At 51.5% G+C, this 20,273-nt stretch overlaps 1 protein-coding gene across 1 annotated transcript; it reads right to left on the bottom strand.

Annotated features, from left to right (window-relative positions):
- Positions 1 to 5,644: 5,644 nt before the first annotated feature.
- HHATL (hedgehog acyltransferase like) lies at positions 5,645 to 18,353 on the bottom strand. The gene is made up of 11 exons (XM_009484141.2): positions 18,248 to 18,353; positions 17,642 to 17,709; positions 17,149 to 17,262; positions 16,787 to 16,981; positions 15,751 to 15,960; positions 11,821 to 11,992; positions 9,975 to 10,119; positions 9,560 to 9,595; positions 8,583 to 8,784; positions 7,014 to 7,155; positions 5,645 to 5,766 (listed from the first exon to the last, which is right to left on the bottom strand). The coding sequence occupies exons 1-11, from the start codon at positions 18,351 to 18,353 to the stop codon at positions 5,645 to 5,647; spliced, it is 1,512 nt and encodes a 503-aa protein (XP_009482416.2).
- Between the last annotated feature and the right edge of the window lie 1,920 nt (positions 18,354 to 20,273).

Genomic DNA, 20,273 nt, shown 5'->3' with positions numbered 1-20,273 from the left:
TGGCACAGTCTCTGAATGCCTCATCATTAACAAACCCATCTCCTCCACATCTTGGTGACAGAGAGAGGCTCTGAGGCAGAACAGAAGTAATGAGAGCGCAACAGTGGGCTTCAACTCACAGATTAGGACATTTAAACACGGGTGTCTTCTTCTCAGTTGAAGGTGTCCTGCTAAGGTCTACTGAGATTCAAGACCCCCATGTTGAAGTCTAGAGCTGCAGCAGGACAACTTGCCTGGCCTTGAGCTGAAGCTCCAGAAAGGCTGAGGTCTCCGGAGGTCTTGTGTCCTGCGTGCATGCCCATGGATGTCTAGGAAGCCCCATGGGGCCTCAAATGGCCGGTCCAGGTCCAGCTTTTCCCATGGACCTCATGAAGGAGCAAATTAGTTTTGATAGACATGGATGAGCAGAGTAGCTATAATTATTTATACCTATAGTAAAACTTATACATGAATCTGTTTTATTTTATCTCCGTTTCTACGGACCCTCTGGGCTGGCTGACAGCAATGGCAGAGATTTAATTAACGATTTAATTAAGTCTATGCAAAGATACTAGCCACTCTTCCTGGTGTATTTAAAGCCACATAACCCCTTACCCCGGCATGGATGTATTTATAAAAGTGCTGTGTGCCATGATGGTTATCTACGTAAGTGGGAAGAAGGAGGGAGCTATACTGGTATGAAGCCCTTTTGTACTGGTGAGGTTCCAGCGGCGTCTAGGAGGTAGCAATATAGCAGGGAAATAATCACAAGCTGTTTTCAGAGCTCACATCATAAGCTTTTCTGCCGTGCTGCTCATCTGCGAAGGGATCAGATGACAAGAACTGATCTTTGAATTGGGTCGAACTTCGGAAACGTTCCTCTGCTCCCAGACGTCTGGGGCTGGACAACCCCATCTTCCCCTCTCCCTTCCCTCTGCATTAGCGCTGCACTTTCCCAAGTTTAATCCTGCATTGTCATGCTACCAGCTGGGATTTTTTTCCCCCTCTGCCTTTAGTGTCCCTTGAGCTCTGGCTTGTTTTCCTTTTCACCGTGCTGCTCTGCATGTGCTGCGATCCAAGGTTTGCTTCCACATTCGCCACATCACGAGGTGCCACTGCTAAAACGCAGCTACAGCCCATCCCTTCCCAGAGGAGCTCCTGACTGACTGGTTGGTCTGTGGTTTCCCCCAGGTTTGTGGTGCACCCAGGGAAAGAGCACTGTGCTGGTCCGAAACCTGCTCTGGGGGTCTTCATTGCCTTCAGTGGCTTTGCACAGCAGCTGGACCAGCTCCAAGGCTTGGCGAAGTAGCCCTGGTTTTTCCAGAGCACCACCTCCTTGGTGCACTCTGTCATTTAGGCTCCCTACAGCCATGGGGAGAGACAGGTATCTCTGGGAGCCAGATCACTACGCCTGAGTTAGACACTTGCCTAAGATGAGAGGACTCTGGTGATGTCCACCTGTCCCCATTCACTCTCGAGAGAGTTTAAATCATGAATTCAGACTAAACACCCTTAATTCTTCCCAGTGCCTCCTAACACCAGCAGTGCTGGGATGCTGTCCTCGTGATGGCTTGTGGCAACATTCACACGTGTGATCCCTTGCCTTATGTTTCCACCATATTTTTCTGTCAGGTCAGTACAGCAGCACCCATCCCAAGCCCTGTCATCAAAACGGTTGTAGAACGCACATATGGCCCAGGCTGGACATACAGGCTGTGTCCTATGTGTTAACCCTGATTCAAATGGTCCGTAAACCTCCCTGGCTCCCGAGCACGGGTGTGTTCAGCTCAGATAAGGCTGATTCCTCCCCAGACAAGTTTCTGCCACAGCCTGCGGGATGGAGGTTGATCTGGTGGACCCAAGCCCTCTGAGAAGCTCTGCGCTGTGGGGAGGCTCACACGGTGCTAATGGGGAGACCCAGGGGTGTTCTCAGAGGCACTGTGCACCTCTCCTGAACCCTCCTGGGGCTGGGCGTGAAAAGCCAGCAGTGCTTTATGCAGCTCAGATCCACAAACTTCAGAGCCTCTCACCCACCAAATGTTTGGTGTTCAGATCACTTTCCTTCTTACATCTGAGGTTACACATTTACAGTCTGGATCTCAAGCACAGTATTTCTTTCTCACTTGTGTGTCTTCCTTCATTCCTGGTTTTCGTTTGTTCACACTGGTTGGTTGTTGCCATTTCACAATCTCTTTATGTGCAGAGAAGTCAACAGGATTTTTGGGGGGCTTCGTCTGAGCCTTGCTGGACTGGAGAGCCAAGGCCACATCTGATTGCTACAGGAGACTTTTCTCTGATGATAGCAGTGGAATTTGAGGCAATCAACAATCCTGAGCTCTCTGCAACCATTATCTCTTGGGGAGGCTTTGATCACAGTAGACTTGTCCCAGCTGTCCTCCATTTTCTGGGTCCAATGTGTCACCACTAAGGTAAGCTGGTCTCCAAGCCAAGCCCAGAGGGATTTAGCATCCAAACGCAGATGAGATGGCATATGTGGATGTGATAAGGGTGAGCAGTGATGATAGTTACCATTCAGTTATCTCCGTGAACACATGAATGGGTGAATCAACTCTCCCCAGGGTACTCCCCTGAGAGAGCTGTGTGATAGACAGCACAGCCCTGAACGAGGTGGGCTGTTCTGAGAAAGCCGTCAGCTAACTGGCCCCAGGTCTAACGGGACTACAGCTGGTGATTTCCAATGACCAATGGACTAGGTCAGTTATTAAGTGTGTCTCTAAGTGGGCAGTTGACCCCCCACAACATGGGAGTGGGTAGGATACACGGAAAGCATCCTAACGGGATGCAATGAAGCAGGATCACTCCCTCCCTTACAAAATTTAGAACAAGGAAAGTGAATGCAGGAATTACAGCCATGTCAGGTTGAACAAGAAAGCGTCCAGTGTAGGGCTATTAATTTGGATTTGTAGTTGCAATAAATAATTGCTTTTCTTGGCTTCTCAGGCAAGTTTTACTAACAGGCAGGCAATGACCATATCAGACGAGATACTCTCCTCCAGGAGAGAGATGAGCAGTTGATAAATCCTGCTCCATGGAGGCAGTGAGACATGGTTGAGATAGCACCACTTAGGTGCTCCTGGCCCACCAGACCCCCTGGGTTTCTAACAGCAGTGATAAACGAGGGGATAACTTCAGGCAAAGGGGGGCAAAGCCCAAGTTCTCCCATGAACTGTCTCTCTAACAAATCACTCACTCGGTGTCTAAGATTAGCTCCTTCTGGCATCTTCAGCAGATGCAGCTGCTGGGTAAATTTAGATCTTTAGTGAATGGATTATTTTCCCTCCTGGAATATCCAAGTCAGGAGGGCAGTGCAGAGTCACTGGGCTTTGCTGTGTGAGTCACCCACTTCGGCACTGGAAGGTGGGTGACTCTGTCTGTCCTCCCGGGCAGACAGGAACCTGAGCTAGGCCACCTGCGGAGGCAGAGCCCTTGGTCTCGGCAGCTCAAGGTGGCTTCAGCTGTGTCAGGACACCTGCACAGAGGAGAAGAGCTGAATTTTACGCTGGGATGAAGCACATCATGTCATAACTGTTTTGGTGGTAAAGTGTAAATCCGAAATAACGGAGATGCCAAGAAACACCTACCAAACATCCAGCAGCAGATCCATGTTAAAAAGGGATGTGCCTGGTAGATGAAGGGGTTTTGGAGATGTGATTAGAGAGGCCACCACAGCACAATATGTGCCTCTACTTCCAGCATTTTGGGTCGGGCTCCCAGAAATAAAAACTACATGGATGAAAGTCTGATGGCAGTAGGCTTGTGGTATTTCACCAGAAAATACCTGTGGTATTTTCACTCCACAAAGGTGGAGTCAAAGGTGAATATGAATCAAGCTGCAGCCAAACCTCCGATCTGACGATGCTGCTAAGGTGGGTTTCTATCAAACTCAACAATATCTTATCTTGTGTCACAATTAGGGGTGGGAGGTGAGGACCTGCAAACAGATCCTTGTGTCTCTCAGCTCTGATGGCAGTGCGTTACCCAGGGTGTCACCTCCATTACAGCAGCGTAACAGGTGCCACAGATTTCCAACATTTATTTACTACATAAATAAATGACATTTATCAGGGACTTCACAAATTACTTTGGCAGAGCTTAAAGCTGGCTAGGAACCAATCCTGTTTTATCCACAGGGAAGCCAGAACACACCAGCACCAGCGTCTCAACCCATGTTACAAAGTGGTCCAGATTCTGCCCTCACCAAACATCAACAGAACTCAGACATAAGGCCACTGAAAATTACTCTAAAGTGTAAGAGAGACAGAGCTATTTTTCAATTATTAACCCACCTTTTCCCCAAGGCACTGTGTTTTATACATGTATATTTATTCAATGCACTTACTATGCAGTGCCCCAAAGTCTACTTCTCCAAGGAGTCTATTACGGGCTTCCCCTCCACCACCAAGTCCCAAATCACTGCCCTTCATTCAGGGTCTTTTTCCTTTGGTTGTACTATGTGTGTGTGCTCATTCAGCCATGCAGCCATGGGCTTAGGCTGTGTGCACCAAAGTCAGTTGAGTAAAGGGATGGATGGCTGGAGATGAGCAAGAAGTAGCTACAGCATCTTCTGTTCCTCAGCTATGGGCAGGAATGTGAGTTCAAGCCTTTGTCTATGGCGTGTAAAAAATGCAGGTGGGATTTGGTTTGAGTCCCAGGGCATGTATCACAGGATGGTCGTGGTGGCCACACTGGTCTCAGACCCAGCAGTGGAGGGCCCTCTGGGTCTGAGCTGGGGCCTGGGGACCAAGCAGTTGTGAGCCATGTGTTGTGTTTCTTCAGCATGCCCACTCCCCAGGCAACCTGTACATGATGCACAATGGTTGTGAAGCAGGTATGGCTCCCGCACTCTCATTAACTATGCCTGATGTTGGCACTAAATAATTTTTTTCAAGACATTTAGCACTGAAGGGACCTTTTTTGCAGAGATCGTAACAGCTATCACTCTGCACTGCTGACAGTGGTGGGGAGACAATTACCCTTCAATGTGCCATTCCTGGTCCTCCTTCCCTTTGCTATAAATACTTATTTATTAGCCTCTTGGTAGGTATAGGTTGTACTGAGCCATTTGACAGTCCTTACTGCACAACATAGATGCTGAACACTTGACAGTGGATGCTGACCATTTCTTGTAGTGAAGGAAACGTGGGATACTTGGGCTGGACGCAACTTGGAGATGGTCTGCTCAGAGCAGGCTCAGCTCCAGCTAATCTCTTTCTCATAGCTGTGTGTCTGGCCCACCCTAAAACCTCCAGCTGTGGGACTTGGAGAGTCTTCTCTGGGAGACATGGGATACAGGTCCTGTGGGAGACCAAGTTATGGGAAGCAGGGGTGAAATCTCTGGGCCTGCACAATGTCAGAGGGTCAGAAAAATGATCGGGATGGACTCTTGCTGGCACTGAAGAAATGTCCTGGGAGCCTACCTTAGCAGTCTGCCACGCATAGGGAGCCTGAGAAACGCCCACTGTGTCTTAGAGAAAATCTTTCCTGCAGCAAGGGGGTGACCTGTGCCTTCCAGGTGACTTCTACATGGGTGAGCTACAGCAGTCCGATTGTCAGGAGTGCTTGGAGAGCCCCTGCCAGTGGCTGACCTGGCAGCGGTGGTTGGAGGGGAGACAAGGCTTTGGAACAAGCCCACCGATGCCTCCCTCTACTCCACCTTTGCTTTGTCACACTTCTCCTCCTCTATGGCCAGGATGCGCTCACGCTCTTTGATCAGCTGCACTCCGCAGTATGTGATGAACCAGATGGACAAGGTGCTGACAGGGAAACCTAGAAGAAAGAGGGAAACATGGTCATCTTGGTGTAACTGCTTGCCTAAAGGGGTCAGCTCTTCTCCAGCACTGCTGCCTCTCAGGTGGGTTTGGGAGGTCCCATAAGTTCATGATGGCCAACGACATTTACCATTGTGGATCCAGCCCTACAGCTTCACTGAGAGAGAAATTCCCAGGATCAGATTTTAGATGAAGCAGTGCCTGAGCCCACCAAGGCATCATGGACCATAGTTAATGTGGGAACATGCTGGAGTAGCTTCGAGCACTCCCTTACCTCCAAAACTCCTTCTGCCCCCCAAGTTCAGACTTGGTGGTTGACTTTCTGCCCATTCAACCTGCCTATGTCCATCGTTGTTCAACACCATGACCTTCTGGTAGCCCCGCTGATGCTGAGGATCAACCCCAGCCTTGTCCCGCACTGAGTGGGGACACACTGTGTGCCCAGGAAACACCTGGTTTTGTCACCCAGGTAAGTGGCTGACAGCTGGGAGCTCTCCCTCCACTTAGGAAGGGTCTGACGGCATTTGTAACCACGAGTCTGGTATCCACAGCAGAGGAGAGACACAGGCTTTGTACCTGCTAAAACAGGACCTCTGAAATGAATAATGCAACCAGCAAAAGCCAGCTAGCTCAGCGGGCAGGCACTTCTGGCACACTGAGCCCAGAGCGTCACATTATCCATTTCCTACGCCAGCCCTGTCCCAGAGAGGGCTGGAGGACGTGGGCTCCTGATGGTTATTTATAACCTGGGCTGCTCAAGAAGACTTCAAAATACTGCCACCGTCCACTGGTTAGAACTGTACAGATAAGACTGTTCACTGGGAGCCTGTACCTGTCACCTTCAGGTTGACGCAGGAGTAACTGCTAACTCAAAAGGAGATGAGGTAGGACAAGTAAATCCCTTTCTCCAGCAAGGGGACCATTTCACAGCCCACCTTGGTGGGGCAAATGTGACCTTTTTGTTGCTGCAAGGAGTCTAAATCACAGGATCAGGCTGTGCTAGGAGCTGGACAAGTACACCTGGAAGGCAGCTCATACCCCAGAGACCTCACATGAGAAGGATGGGAGCTAAGAAACAGCTTCCTGCACCTTTTGAACAATAATTAAGCACATTGAGAGCAGCCACATAACAAGCCAATGGTCAGGCCACCAAAAGGACTTGGAAGTCCCAGTCCTCAGCTCCCCTACCAGCGTCCCCCCATCAAGACAAGGGTGCCTCGATGGGGAAGGCTGGTAGCATCTTACCTGTCAGAAGGAGTCTCTTGGTGACCAGCAGTGCAAACTCCAGGCTGTTCAGGGCTAGGATGTTGTAGAGGACGATGGCCCAGAAATTTGCTGCCCCAAAAACTGCCCTAATCCGCCGAGACATGGCCGCTGACATCTTGGCCTGTGGAGGGGACATGAGCAGAGAGTGAGGAAAAATGGAGCTGTAAGGAAAGGGGATGCACTCATCCAACTCTAGCCAAACTCCAGCTGGGATCGCAGAGGGGTAGGCAAAAATTAGAGCAGCCTTTAGTGTCTCTGGGATGAAGAAACATAAGGACAAGGTAGAACTTCTGCTTTGCTGCTGTACTCAGATGCCTTTGGGACTCTGGACTGGTGTTTCAAGGTCCCATGGGTAGGCACAAGATGCGATACACGGTTTCATGCTAATTGTAATGGCTGAGTACTGCTTTCTTCATCTGTTGCCTTGGGTAAGCCATTCCTCAAAGCAGATGAATGCTGTTGTATACCAGGATTATTATTAGCCCTACGTGCAAATCACTCTCAGCTCCTGGTAGAAACTGTTTGTTAGGAATTAAAAAAAAAAAAAAAAAAAGTTGTGACAGCAGCAGAACGAAATTGTCACTGGCACATAATCCTCAGGAGCAGCTGCTGCGAGCGGAGCGGGGAAGTGGTTTATAGCAATCTTCAAAGAGTACTGTGAATCCCCAGGCCACTTAGTGCTGAGAATTGCGGTGCCGCAGGGAAGGAGATTTCACTGCCTGTGAGTGCTATAATCTGATTAGAAGTTCAACAAGGAGAGCAAATGGGAGGATTGCTCTCCAAAGTTTTTATTCAAAGGGGTCTTTACTGAACCGGTTTAGGACCTCCAGACTTCAGGTTGGGCAAAACAAATAAGGAACATAATTGTTTCTAGGATGGAGTTAGATCCTAAGTTTTTCTTCCAACATGTCCCTGAGGCACCTTGATCCCAAACAGAGACAGGGCACTAAGCTTTGGCATGGTTGGATAATAATTCATCCTAGTACCTACACATTTGCTTTTATCAGAAATCAGATCAAAACCACACAGAAGGCCAAGATGTTTTGCAGAACAAGAAGAACAAATTATTTCCATATGGAAATGTATAAACATTTCCTCATGGACAGACCTCAGATTTTGTGTCCATCTGTGGTACTTTGATGCCCTGGTTCTCTTGGACCTCTGTTTTCCCTCTGAAAGCTCCACACCCAACCTAAATTTCCCATGAGAAGCATCATAGGGGCAGGTGGGGATTTCCTCTGGGTGGGTGACACGGTGCATAAAATGAAGGGATACAGGGCACCAGGACTGTGCTCCCCTTGCACAGCTGAGTAGCTGATGACAAGGATGCTAAAGGCTGTAGGAGCGAGCTTTGGCTCTCCAGGCAGGAGGCTTGGACATGGAGCTGCACAGCATCATCAGGGATGTTGCTCTTCAGTCTCAGCTGAGAATGGATCTGACTTGTATAAACAAGTTTGAGCTCTGTACAGTAACGGACATTTTCCAACAGCAGAGTTTGGCCCCAGACCCACTGATCTTCCCCCATCCACTTGCAGCCCAGCTCCTCACCTCCAGTTTGGCAAAAGGCTCCTGCTGGAAGAACTTCTGCACCCAGAGCTCAAAGTTGAGGCCAAAGCAGTTGAAGACAGACCAGATGTAAACGATCTCACAGGGCCCCAGCCACAGGGTGGTGATGGCAAAGGTGGCGATGGTGGCCATGAGCTCCTTCATGACGTTGTCGTGGTTCTCTCCAATGTGGTCATACACGTACCTAACAGCCAAAGAAAGTGGTCAGTGCTCCTCATAGTCAAGGAGACCCCTCTAGAATCCCTTCTCCCGCACTCGCCCACCACAAGCTCCCCACAGGTGGGTCAATCTAGAGCACCCCAGTGAAAAAGGAAGGATGATTTGGCTAACACATTCTAGCAATAAATTGGCTTTTGCTACAGTCCAGCTGCCTGTTGCTTGTTCCTCACAAACCTATAGCTCCCTAAGGACAAAATACCACCCTTTCCCCCTCTTGCAGGTAAAGCATTGATAAAACATGGGGATCTGCAGAGCTGCAGGCTCTCTCAGACTTGCTGGTGCACAGGATTTCATCACAGAGCAGCCACCACCTTCAGTACAGGTTTGCTGGTGTGTACTCATGGCTGAACAGAACTGAAAGGCTGAGGGAGATGTAGGTGGAGCTCAGGCCACCCTTATTACCCAGGGTATGGGAGACCTGAGCTCAATTCCCCTTTCCTCCTGGTGGAATATGAACCTGACTCTTCCTCCCTCAAGGGAACACTAAACTCACCAGACTTAAAGGGATTTCTGGGACAGGACTCTCCTATTCCCAGCTCTGGGGAGGGCTGTTGAACTTTGTGGTGATTAATTCAATGGTCTTAGGGATAAACAGACCAAATATGACTCCATGCCGTAGTGGGATTCACCCAGGAGAGAGGAAACCTCATCTTTGGGATGAACAGCATTTAATGCTTCATTGCTATGTGATGAAAGAGAAGACCCTCAACCACACTAGAGATGGTTGATTAGACACTTACTTGCATAGCCAGTCATTAATCCCTCTGTCAAAATGCCTAAAATGTAGATGATAAAAAGCATGTTAAAGCGCACAGTGTAATGACACCCTTCCATGCAGCAGTCAGCAGAGAAGGTGCCTGGTCCCCTGGTGAGGTACTTGAACCTTGTTCACAGCAGTTCTCCATGCTCCTTCCTTGAACATGTCCCACTACCGATGTGGCTGTAACCTGTTTTATCCATTGCTTCCTGCCCAAGAATATTTCCCTGGGCTATGGCCAGGTCTAGACTATAGGTTCAGTGCAGACTTTTCAATGTAGGTAGTCTCCAACTCACAGGCCAGCTGCTCAGAAGCACAGCCCAGACCTCCTCCCCACCATGGACATTTCATCCAGGTGAAACACGCTGTCTCTCCAACAATGCACGTGGGGTACTCACGTTTCTGCGAAGACGTAGAGCATGGTGATGCATTTCGGGGGCTGGGGTGGGTCCAAGTGGTCCAGTCTGGCGATGGTGTTGATGACCCCAAACATGACAGCAGCTTTCACCCAGTCATACACCAAATTGGAGTAGGCTAAGCCAGCTGGAGCAAAAATGAGAGTCAAACACGTGAGGAGGAGCACAGGATGTATCTCCTTCAGCACTTTGGGGGACATCATGTCCCGTGGGAGCATGTAGTCTATTGCAACAAACATAACATCAAGAGGACAGTCTAACGCTGTCTTGGACCAGCAGAGCTTTTGAAACTAAGTAGCTTTTTAAGAAGCTTGAACCGAAGAACAATATCTTCTTAGGGTATTTGGGAACAAACTGTTTATCAGTCTCGGTAGTCCAAGAAACTCATACGGATCTCATTTCTTCCAGCACAAGATCTTTCCTGCCCTCTAAGGATTGTTAACCTATGACAAACTCATCACAGTTCTTGACTCTGACCTCTGAGGTTTTATTGACACTTCCATTGAATGCACCCTGTCCCAGCTCCTTGTGGCCATAGGTGTAACACTGATGCTGCGGCAGAGTCAGGGCCAGAACCTCTGTCTTGGAGAGGTGTCTGACACTGGAAACAACCCTTGCAGGAAAAAACCACCAAAGATTTCAAATTCCTATGCAAACAGAAGTTAAAATGCCCCTGTCTGGGTGGGATTCAGCTCACAGATTATGGGCCACACAGTGCTTCAGTGTGAGCCATGCCTGAGCTCCCACCATGGACAAGGCAGATCTGGTCGATGCAGTCAGCAGAGCCTGCAGAAGATCTCAGCTCCCTCTGGAGTAACACACATGCTTGGTCAGTCCACCCAGGTCTCTTAGGACACCCTAAATCAATGCTAGTGCCATTCTAGCTGCATTAGGATTTTCTCCTGGCCTCCAGCTGCCACTCTGGAGAGGCATGGGGCTTCTCCAGCCCCTGTTTGACCTGTGCCAGCCCCGTGTGGATGTCAGATACCCTATGGCATCTCACATGCTGTCATCAGACATGTATTTGGCCAGCTGAAATCCTCCATCCAGCTGCCAGCTGAATGCCAGCGCTGCTACCGCTACTCATCCCAGGAGTTTGGCTTCTGGAGGTCCCTCGGCCAGCCCTGCTCAGAGCACAGCCAATGACAAATGGAGATCAGGTTGCTCTGGACCTTGCCCATTTAAGCATTGAATATCTCTATTTTTGGAGTATCTATAACCCCTCTGGGTCCCTGTTTCATTGTTTGACCACTCTAAGAAAAAAAAATCCCTACATGCAATCCGACTTTGTATTGCTGCACCTTGTTTGCTGCGTCCTGCTTCTTCCCTGCCAGCCTCCAAGAAGATTTCACCTTCTCTACAACCCTCCTTTAGGGTTGAGGACAGCAGCTACAACCCCCCTGAGCTGCTCTCTGTACAGCCTACACCCTATGGCCATTTCAGTGTCTCACAAACACCCATAATGGGTGGCCACATGTGAAGGCATCTGAGATACCAACGTGCCTCTTGCAAGAGCACAGGATTGATTTTTGGAGGTTCTGAGCTCCCTTCTAGTCCAGACAAAGGCAATGGGAACAGCTTGGTATTCAGCCTGCTAAACCCCGAGCCAAACAATTTACTCCAGGAGCCCATGAAGATGTCAAACCAATGCCATCTGACAGACCCCGGCTCTGTGCATCGTCAATGGGAAGAAGGCGGGGCTTTATCCAAACCTGTCCAACACAGGCATTGACAAGGCCTCTCAGTGGAGATGGGTGGAGATCTGAATCACTCACCACTGCCTTGAAGCTGAGCACAGGTGTGAGCATGTCCAAGCACGGCCACTCACCCAAGGACCAGTCCGAGAGGCGGTTCATGAACTTCAGGTCAGAAGGGAGGGTGAGGATGTAGAAGAAGTGGAAGAAGATATCCACAGTGATGATGACCCCCACGTGGAGGAGGGCATGGATCCGGATATTCCTCATCTCGTCATCTTTGCGTCTCAGCTCGCGGGTGCTCACCTGCCAGGATGGCAAACCGGGAAAGGGCTGAGCTGAGAGACAGGATGGGCAGCATGTTCCTCCATCCGGAGAAACGTTCAAGGTCCAAATTCAATGCTGTCCTTTAGAAATCATAGCACGGACTACAGGGCCAAAATTTCCATTGGTTCAGGAAGGGACTAGCTCACATGAACACATCCACGGGGAGCAGGATGTGTCCCACCCACAACACCCCCACCTCAGTGCTGAGCGCTGCAGCACTGTGCCTCCTGGATCCCCTTCCTAGCAAAGGCTGTTCCCATCACTGGGGTGGCCAGCAGAGCAGGTGACACAGCAGTGACAGGTCTGGCTGTACCTAAGGGACCCTGGGTGGGGTGAAATCCATACCAACCAGGGAGCTGGGGTTTATGCTCTTTCTGCAGGGACGTACGTGTTCAGAAGGTCAACTTTGCTTAAGCGTGGCCCCTTGCACAGGTCACTAAGGGAGAGCAAATGCCCATACCCATCACATCTACAGGATGCCACAGCCTCTAGGGAAGGACATCTGCATGCCCAGGAGAAGCTGGGAGCAGGGCTGGAATCCCACCTGACAGCTCTGCCAGGGCCAGATGCATGTTTCTGGCCAAGGTCATTTGGGAGGAGGAGAAGGAGGATGATTGATGGCCTCTGGAGCTTCTGCTGCAGATACCTGCTGTAAATAAGAGGGAGATCTGCTCAAGGGGCCATCCTGAATCAGTTGGGACCTGATCGATGGGGATTTTGTCTCTGCTGTGTCTTGTACAAACAGGGGCTGGGCTTTGTCTCCAGAAGCTGTCATGTCTCTGGCCGTTGTAATATAAAAATGATCAGAGCAAGCTTTCAGGATTACACTGCGCAGACTGATGTCCTCACTTCCCCACATCGCTGTAAAAATTGCTGCTGTATTCAAAATCCTCTTATGTTTATTACTTTCCTTTTATTCCCTGCAAGAGGTGGGAGCTCTCCCAACGTAATCCGCAGGCTGCCGCATCAGCCCTGTCATCAAATCCAGATGAGTCCCGAGAATTAAAGCCTTTGCCAGATTTTTTTCATGTCTGTTATATGCCAAGTGCTTTAAGGATACAAGGAGACTGCTGGACCATGAGCTGGAGGAGAAGCCGAGGGAGGACAGGCTCTGGCATGGAGACATGTGGGAGGACACAGAGCCCCCCTTTCAGAGAATCATAGAATCATTTAGATTGGAAAACACCTTTAAGATCATTGAATCCAACCATAAATCTAGCACTGCCAAGTCCACCACTAAGCCATGTCCCAAAGTGACACATCTACACATGTGTTAAATACCTCCAGGGATGGGGAATCCACCACTTCCCTGGACAGCTTGTTCAATGCTTCACAACTCTTTCTGTGAAGAAATTTTTCCTAGTAGCCAATCTAAACCTCCCCTGGTGCAACTTGAGGCTGTTTCATCTCATCTTCATGTCTGCATGTGGTGGCAGCACTCTGCCACCATCACCTTGGGATCAGGGCTATGTTCCCCACGCTTCCAGCCCTACAGAAGTTAATTTGTTCCCTTGATCCTAATAAGGATGACACTTTTCAGCTAAAATGGGGCTGGCCAAGCCCTGGTACAGATAAGTTCCCATCACACATGGGGTGCAAGGGCTCCACCAGGACATAGCACCAGTAGGAGACAGATCCATTCACCTGACTGGGCCATACACCCCACCCTGAGGAAGGGACTCCATCTGCCTGCCCCCATAATTGCTGTTGGGCAATTAGGAATCCACCTCTGCAATTAGCTGCAGCTCCAGCAGTGCAGGGGGGCATCTAGCCAGGAGATGGCAGTGGTGGCCAGGCCAAGACAGGACCCCTGGCTGGGGCACAGGAAAGGGGTTGGGTACTTACTCCCTGTGCCTTTGGAGTAAGAGTTTTGAGCAACAGAGGCTGGGGGAGTTGCTCATGGAGTGGCTATAAACATCATGGTTTGGGGCTGTGCAAAAGGCACAGGACCCTCCAGATCAAGCCTTGTAGGGGTGGTGGGAGTTCAGGTCTTGGAGACACCAGCAGTTTAATGCCCTGATTTATAGATACCTGGCTGCAGCACTAGAATAAGCCAGGGCTGCCCGTGTCATAGGAATGAGTGATGGAAACAGAGGAAGGAAGAGGAACAAGGGGTGAGGAGGGCACCCCAGGGCACTGCACCCCCTCCAGAGGGGCTTGGACAGCGGAGCTGCTGGAGCCATGCTCACCTGGACTTTGCCCGACAAATAAGACACAACTGGAAAGATGAAGCCTTAGAATGAAACATTTCTGCCAGCAGCCTGGGGAGAAGAGCTGATGCTGGTCATGCCTGGTGCTTGTCTGCTGAGAACAGGCTGCTGGTGGGCTCAGTGCACCACGAGCATCCCTCATGGGGGACACCAGAGCTGACCTTATGATCTTCAAGGTCAAATGCTATAAGAGTCCTTTTAAATAGATCCCGCAAGACCCAAGGGATCTCAATGTTGCACTCGCACCCTTTCAGCATACAGCATGAAGTGGATAATGCCCCAGGTGAATGAACTAGCAAGGAGTAGGATTTGGATCAGGGTTCATCCTGCTTACTTTCTTTGGCAACCACTACCAGCCCAACGTTGGAGAGAAGGTTCTGGGCTGTGTGGGTCTTTGGTCTCCTCCTCACCAGGGAGGCTCTGGCTGCTCTGCCCTGCCCTGGGCTGTTTGGTGGGTTTTTTTCTGAATGTTTTTCCAAAATGCTCTTGCACCCAGATGTCAATTGGAGTCCAAAAATTCAATGTAGCTGTTCTTCTTTAAAAGGAAATAAAGGGGTGGTGGCAATCCTTCCCAACATCATTACTGACCAAGCAAGACGTCCCTCCCTTAGCAAGCAAGCACTACTGGTTTGCGTTGATGACCAGGGTTGATCATTGGTGTAAAAGGATGTTGGGATGGGAAGAGTGAGGAGGGAGAGCACACCGCCGTTTTGCTTGATCTTCGGACATGAAACAGCCCCAGAGGTCGGCTGGTCCCAGCCTAGGCCTCTGCTGATGTTTTCCAGTGCTGTTTGGAGTCTGCTCTTCAAAAAGTCCCCTTGGCTGTGTGTGACACAGGCAAAGACTTGAGGCACCAGGGTGTTTCATGGGCAGCAGAGGAAGCCCCTGGTTGCTGAAACACAGCCTTCCACCCAATCTTACTTATTTCTAGAGAAATAACTTCGTCCTAAGAAGCACAGAACATCTCCAGAAATTCATGCTCCTTAAGTGAACCAGCTGGATGGAAACATGAGACCTCCCTTGCTTTCACAGCCACCAGCACGCAGAGGTCCCATGGACGGGCACCACGTGTCTGGCTCTCACCGTGGCCTCCCAGCACCGCACAGCGGGGCAGCATGGAGCTGCTGGGGTGACAGTGCATGGAAACTGAGGCACTGAGCAGTGCAGATGCCCAGCGAGCAAGGACGTGAGCTGAACCCTCCCCTCCTCATCCCAGCATGGTGTTTTCACCACAGCAATGTCTTCCCTCCTGTAGTGATCAGTGGAAATGATCCCAAAAGGGAAAGGTTAAAAACCCCAAAACCCAAAGGGGAAGGTTAAAAACCCATCAGTTTATGCCCCTTTCCCCCCAAAATCACGGCATCATTGTGCAGACCAGACTATGGCCACAGACTCTACGTGACCATGAGAAGCTCCACAACTATTTGCACCTTCACAGTGGCAAACAGTGTTTTTTTGTAGGCATTAAACCCAAGCAAATAAACACAGGGAGAGGTCCTCCTCCAGCCCAGCCTCAGGAGCACTCACCTGGGCGTGGAATTGGTCAAATGTCATGACAGGCCCAAAGAAGAAGAAGGGGAGGTAGAAGTTGTACTTGAGGAGGTCGAAGATGGAATAGATGCCCTCTTTCCTCTCAGAGTTCTCGAGTGCAAAGCTCATGCAGCGCATGATGGTGAAGCCACTTCCTCCATAGAAGAGGACATCTTGAAGATCAAAAGCTCCCGTTACAAACCCGCTCTGGATGAGAAACAAAGAGTTACCACCAGGACCGTGGGGTCACTTCTGTGCTCCCTCGCTTTGTGGAGGACATCACTCTCAGCGCAGTAGGCAAAGCCTCTAATTATGCTCCAAACCCAATTGTCCCTGGAGCTAATGAGCCTTGCTGTTGGAAGGAGAAAACTGGGGCTCAGTTTCCTAGCTGGCTCCTGCATCCCAGAGGAGCTGGGAAGTGGTAGAACCTCTTGACCATGTCTTCACCAAGCAGCTGTGGGCCATGCAGGCTTTGGTCAGGACATAACCCTGCCCAGGAGGTGAAGGAAAGCCAGCACAAGCCTGATGGGGAGTCGGGAACGCATTTCAGGAGGTAAGCAGCAGGCAAGGACAGGCAGCACTGTCCTTCAGAGGAACCGAACTGCTTTATAAGGTCCTTCCTGGGCTTGTCTCCACCCACCAGTGAGAGAAAACCTTAACTGGGCAGAGACCTAAGAGATAGGCATAGGTGTCACTGAACCCATGCCAGCACTGTGTTACAGGTGGAGAAACTGAGGCACAGGGCAGGAACATGTCTTGCCCGGCTGACAAGCTGTTGCCTGAGCAGCAAGGGCTCAGGTGTCCTCAGGTCTGGCCCAGCATGAAGCCACCAAAACATGGCATAGCCCCCGTGGGATTATTCCCAAGCTCAGCGGCACAGTCCCCTCCCTCTCAAACCCTGTGTGAGCTCTGACATAGCAGGAGAAGTGCCCAGGGTCTTGAGGTGCCCATTAGCTCTCCCTGGAGAGAAATCCAAGGAGGGACACAAGTGGGCTGGAAATGAGGCAGATGGGTGGTCCAAGACAGCACCTACCTGCCAGGAGCTGAATGGTTCCACCTTGAAAGAAGCGAGACAGCAAAGCCCAGCCACATAGCAGAGCCACCTCTGCTTGGCCAGCGCAACGGAGTAGAGGACAAGGCAGTGGGAGAGGATGATCATCAGGTAGACAAGCCCCATGCTGCCCAGCACGGCCAGGACCCCATACAGCATGTACACCACGGCCCGGTGCTGCAAGAAGAGAGCGGCTCTGACCCGTGGTCAGCTTGGTGAAAGCCTCAACCCTGCTCCCCCCATCTTAGAACATCCCCCCATCCTACAAGATCCCCCCAGCCCCCTCCACAGATCCCAGGTCACCCTGGTGCTTTCAAATCCATCCCACCACATCCCTGGCTCACCTGCGGCACTGTCATGGAGCAGATCTTGCCGAAGAGGACGTGTCCCGAGAGGGCGAAGATGATGACGTTCCTGAACGAGGTGAACCACATCACCCACTCGAAATCGGCCACGTCCTGCGGGAGCAGCACCGGGTGCCTTACTGCCCCCAGCCCTCACACCCCACCCCATCACCCATCTGGAGGGGAAACCACACAACTTTCAAAGCCTTTTCTTCCCATTTTCCACCCAAGGGTCTCCCAAGCACTTTAGCTTGGTCATAAAACCCCAGGAGAGATGTGCAGAGGTTGCTCGTCTTGGTACACACAAAAGCAGAGCATCCACGGTGCTGCAGGGCTGATATTTTCCTGACTAGTTCTTTAGGGAGAAAAACACGAGTCATGTGGACTTTGCAAAAGTGTGTCAGCAGCAGAAAAAAACAGCTCTGCTTCTCCAGCGGTCAGCACCGACCATGTCGCTGGTGGCTAGAAAAGACCGCATCCTTCCTCCGCTTACCATCTTCCTGCCGAAGTAATGCCAGCCCGGCTTTATGCCATCCCGAAAGGCCTTTCTGTTCATGCTATCTGCAAAAGAACCAGAGTTACAGGGAGAGAAACAGCTCTGGGAAACGGGGCCCGGGTTTCAGCAAGGCAGGGAGCCTTCCTCACCGTGATGATGAGCCATCAGGGTGTCCCCAAAGCGCCTAATTCCTATGGACAACCATAGGAATCGGGAATCTCAACGATTTTGGCGTAACTTTCCAGCAAAGCCTTTGTGCAGTGCCACATCCCATGGCTGTTCCCACGCAATTTTCAGGTTTTGGGGCTTCCAGACAAAAAAAAAAATTTGGGAACCAGCCCTTTGTAGGCAGGGTTGCTGCCTGTTCCAGGCACTGGCTGGAGAGCTGTGACGTGCCACAGCCTCTTACTCTGAGCTGCGGAAATGGGGAGAAGGAGGTAACCAGGAAAAAGGCAAAAATCCTTTTTGATCCCTGCGAAGGTTTCCTAAGCTGTTCTCTGCAAAAATCTCTGCTGCTGGTATCGACAGCTGTAAAAGCAGCTGCCTGACACCCATCCTCCCCCCTCTGGGGTCCCCTCTGAGGGGTGCGATGGGGAGCGTTACCTCTGGATGCTTCGAAGATCCCGCTGCCGCTGTACACCACAGCGCACGTCACGGCGAGAGCGTAAAACCCCAGCTCGTAGCTGGGGAGCATCGTTTTAACCCCCATGGCGGCAGGTTACCCCCCCAGCCGGTGCGGGAGATCCAGACCTGGGAAAGGGAAGGAGGAGAGGGAAGAAAAGTGAGGGTGAGAGCTCACCTGTCCTCCTAACCCCTCAAACACCTTAAATTGCTGCTGGTCCTCAGCAGCTCTGCTTTGTGGGCTTCCTTGAAGGCTGGCAGCTGAAGATAAGAAGATGGCAGCGCTGAACCCCGGGGCACAACTCGGGTGTGGGGAGAGAGGTTGCTGCTGAGCCCTGCTGCAAAACCCACCCAGGAGCCAGGATTTGGGGGCACCTCAGCCAGGTGACCCCGATAAAAGGCTCTTCCCAATGGGTTGCATCCATTCCTTATGGGGAGCGGCTGAGGGAGCTGGGGGTGTTCAGCCTGGAGAAGAGGAGGCTGAGGGGAGACCTGATTGCTCTCTACAACTACCTGAAAGGAGGGGGTAGTGGGGTGGGTGTTGGTCTCTTCTCCCATGTAGTTAGTGATAGGACGAGAGGAAATGGGCTCAAGCTGTGCCAGGGGACGTTTAGGTTGGATATTAGGAAAAATTTCTTCATGGAAAGGTTTACCAAGCATTGGAACAGACTGCCCAGAGAGGTGGGGGAGTCACCATCCCTGGAGGGGTTCAAAAAACGGGTAGATGTGGCACTTTGGGCCATGGTTTAGTCTAGTCTACCCTTGATTGGCTTAGAGTGGACCTGGTAGTGTAGGTTAATGGTTGGACAGGATGATCTTAAAGGTCTTTCCCAACCTAAACGATTCTATGGTTCTATCCCAGTATTCAGAGATGCTCTGGAACGCCAGCCGCCCGGGATGGGGTTCCTCCAGCGTGTCTCTGATGTCCCCCCGGTAATTCCTAACTGGATTCTTGGAGGGGGTCCAGGACAGAGCCTGGAGACGGCCGTGCGGAGGGGCCGTGGTGGGACGCCGTCAGTCCCCCACCCTGGGCTGCTGCTCACCTTCTGCCGGGCTTTTGCCCAACCTGGAGCTCTCGGGGGGCTCCTAAAGCCCCTCGGGTCCCAAACTGCTCCCAGCCACCAGCCCTCGGACCCCGCAGGCACATGGGTGCCCCCCTCCCCACCCCGGTCTCTGCCCAGCGGCATCGGCTCGGGGGATGCCGGCCTTCAAGCCCCGCAATTAGCCCTGGGCTAATTACTCCTGCCAAGGCTAATTAACCCCGGAGCGACGTGCCCGCCCCGAGCTCTGCAGCCTCCCGGCTGCTGCTAAAAACGCAAATTCGGGGGGGGGGGTTGGCGGCATCCGCTGCCACCCACCCGCGAACACCCCCGTGGGGGGGGGACCCGCGACGGGGCGCTTGGGAGGGAACGAGGGGGGAAACTCTGCTTTTAGGCAGCAATAAAAGGCGAGCCGGTCCCCCCCGCCCCTCGCCCGCCCTTGCTTTCGCATCTGCATCGCGAAGCTTTTGCCGTGGGTGCTTCTTGAATTCCTATTTTTTATTAAATTTTTTTTTTTTTTTTGGTCATTGAATATTTTTAAGAGCTGGAGCAGGGGGGGAGGCGCGCTGCCACCACCACCCTGCGGTCCCCCTGCGGCGGAGGTGGCTTTCAAGAGCTTTTTTTTTTTTTTCTTTCCACGCTTTTTAACTTTTTTTTTTGGGGGGGGGGGGGCAAGGCCACCCCACAAATGAGCCGGGCGGGAGGTGGTTAACGCCCCCCCCGTTGCCACCGGGGACCCTGCGGTGGGCGAGGGGTGCTGGCAGGGGACCCCTCGGACAATTTGAGCTCGGGCTGCAAATTTAGGTGCATGGGGGGTCCTCAACACCGCCCCCCTCCCCCCCCGCCCAGCTCCGAGCCTCCGCAGGGCAGCAGCATCCTCGTCCCCCCCGGCCTGGGGGTGGGAGCAAGCAGAGGTGACAAAAAGCCCCGGAGCTGTGGGAGCAGGGTGTCAGCACCCCCGGCGTGGT

This window comes from Pelecanus crispus, chromosome 2 (genome assembly GCF_030463565.1).
Source record: "Pelecanus crispus isolate bPelCri1 chromosome 2, bPelCri1.pri, whole genome shotgun sequence".
NCBI classification, from domain to species: Eukaryota; Metazoa; Chordata; class Aves; order Pelecaniformes; family Pelecanidae; genus Pelecanus; species Pelecanus crispus.
Note: the sequence above shows the minus strand (reverse complement) of the source record. Positions and strands in the feature narration are given on the sequence as shown.

Excerpts from the sequence above, each read along its gene's own strand:
- HHATL (XM_009484141.2), bottom strand. The coding sequence starts at position 18,353 with ATGGGGGTTAAAACGATGCTCCCCAGCTACGAGCTGGGGTTTTACGCT. Across the intron at positions 10,120-11,820 it reads CCTCTCGGACTGGTCCTTGG|CTGGCTTAGCCTACTCCAAT; the intron begins GTGAGTGGCCGT and ends TTTTTGCTCCAG. Across the intron at positions 7,156-8,582 it reads AGCCTTTTGCCAAACTGGAG|GCCAAGATGTCAGCGGCCAT; the intron begins GTGAGGAGCTGG and ends TCCCCTCCACAG.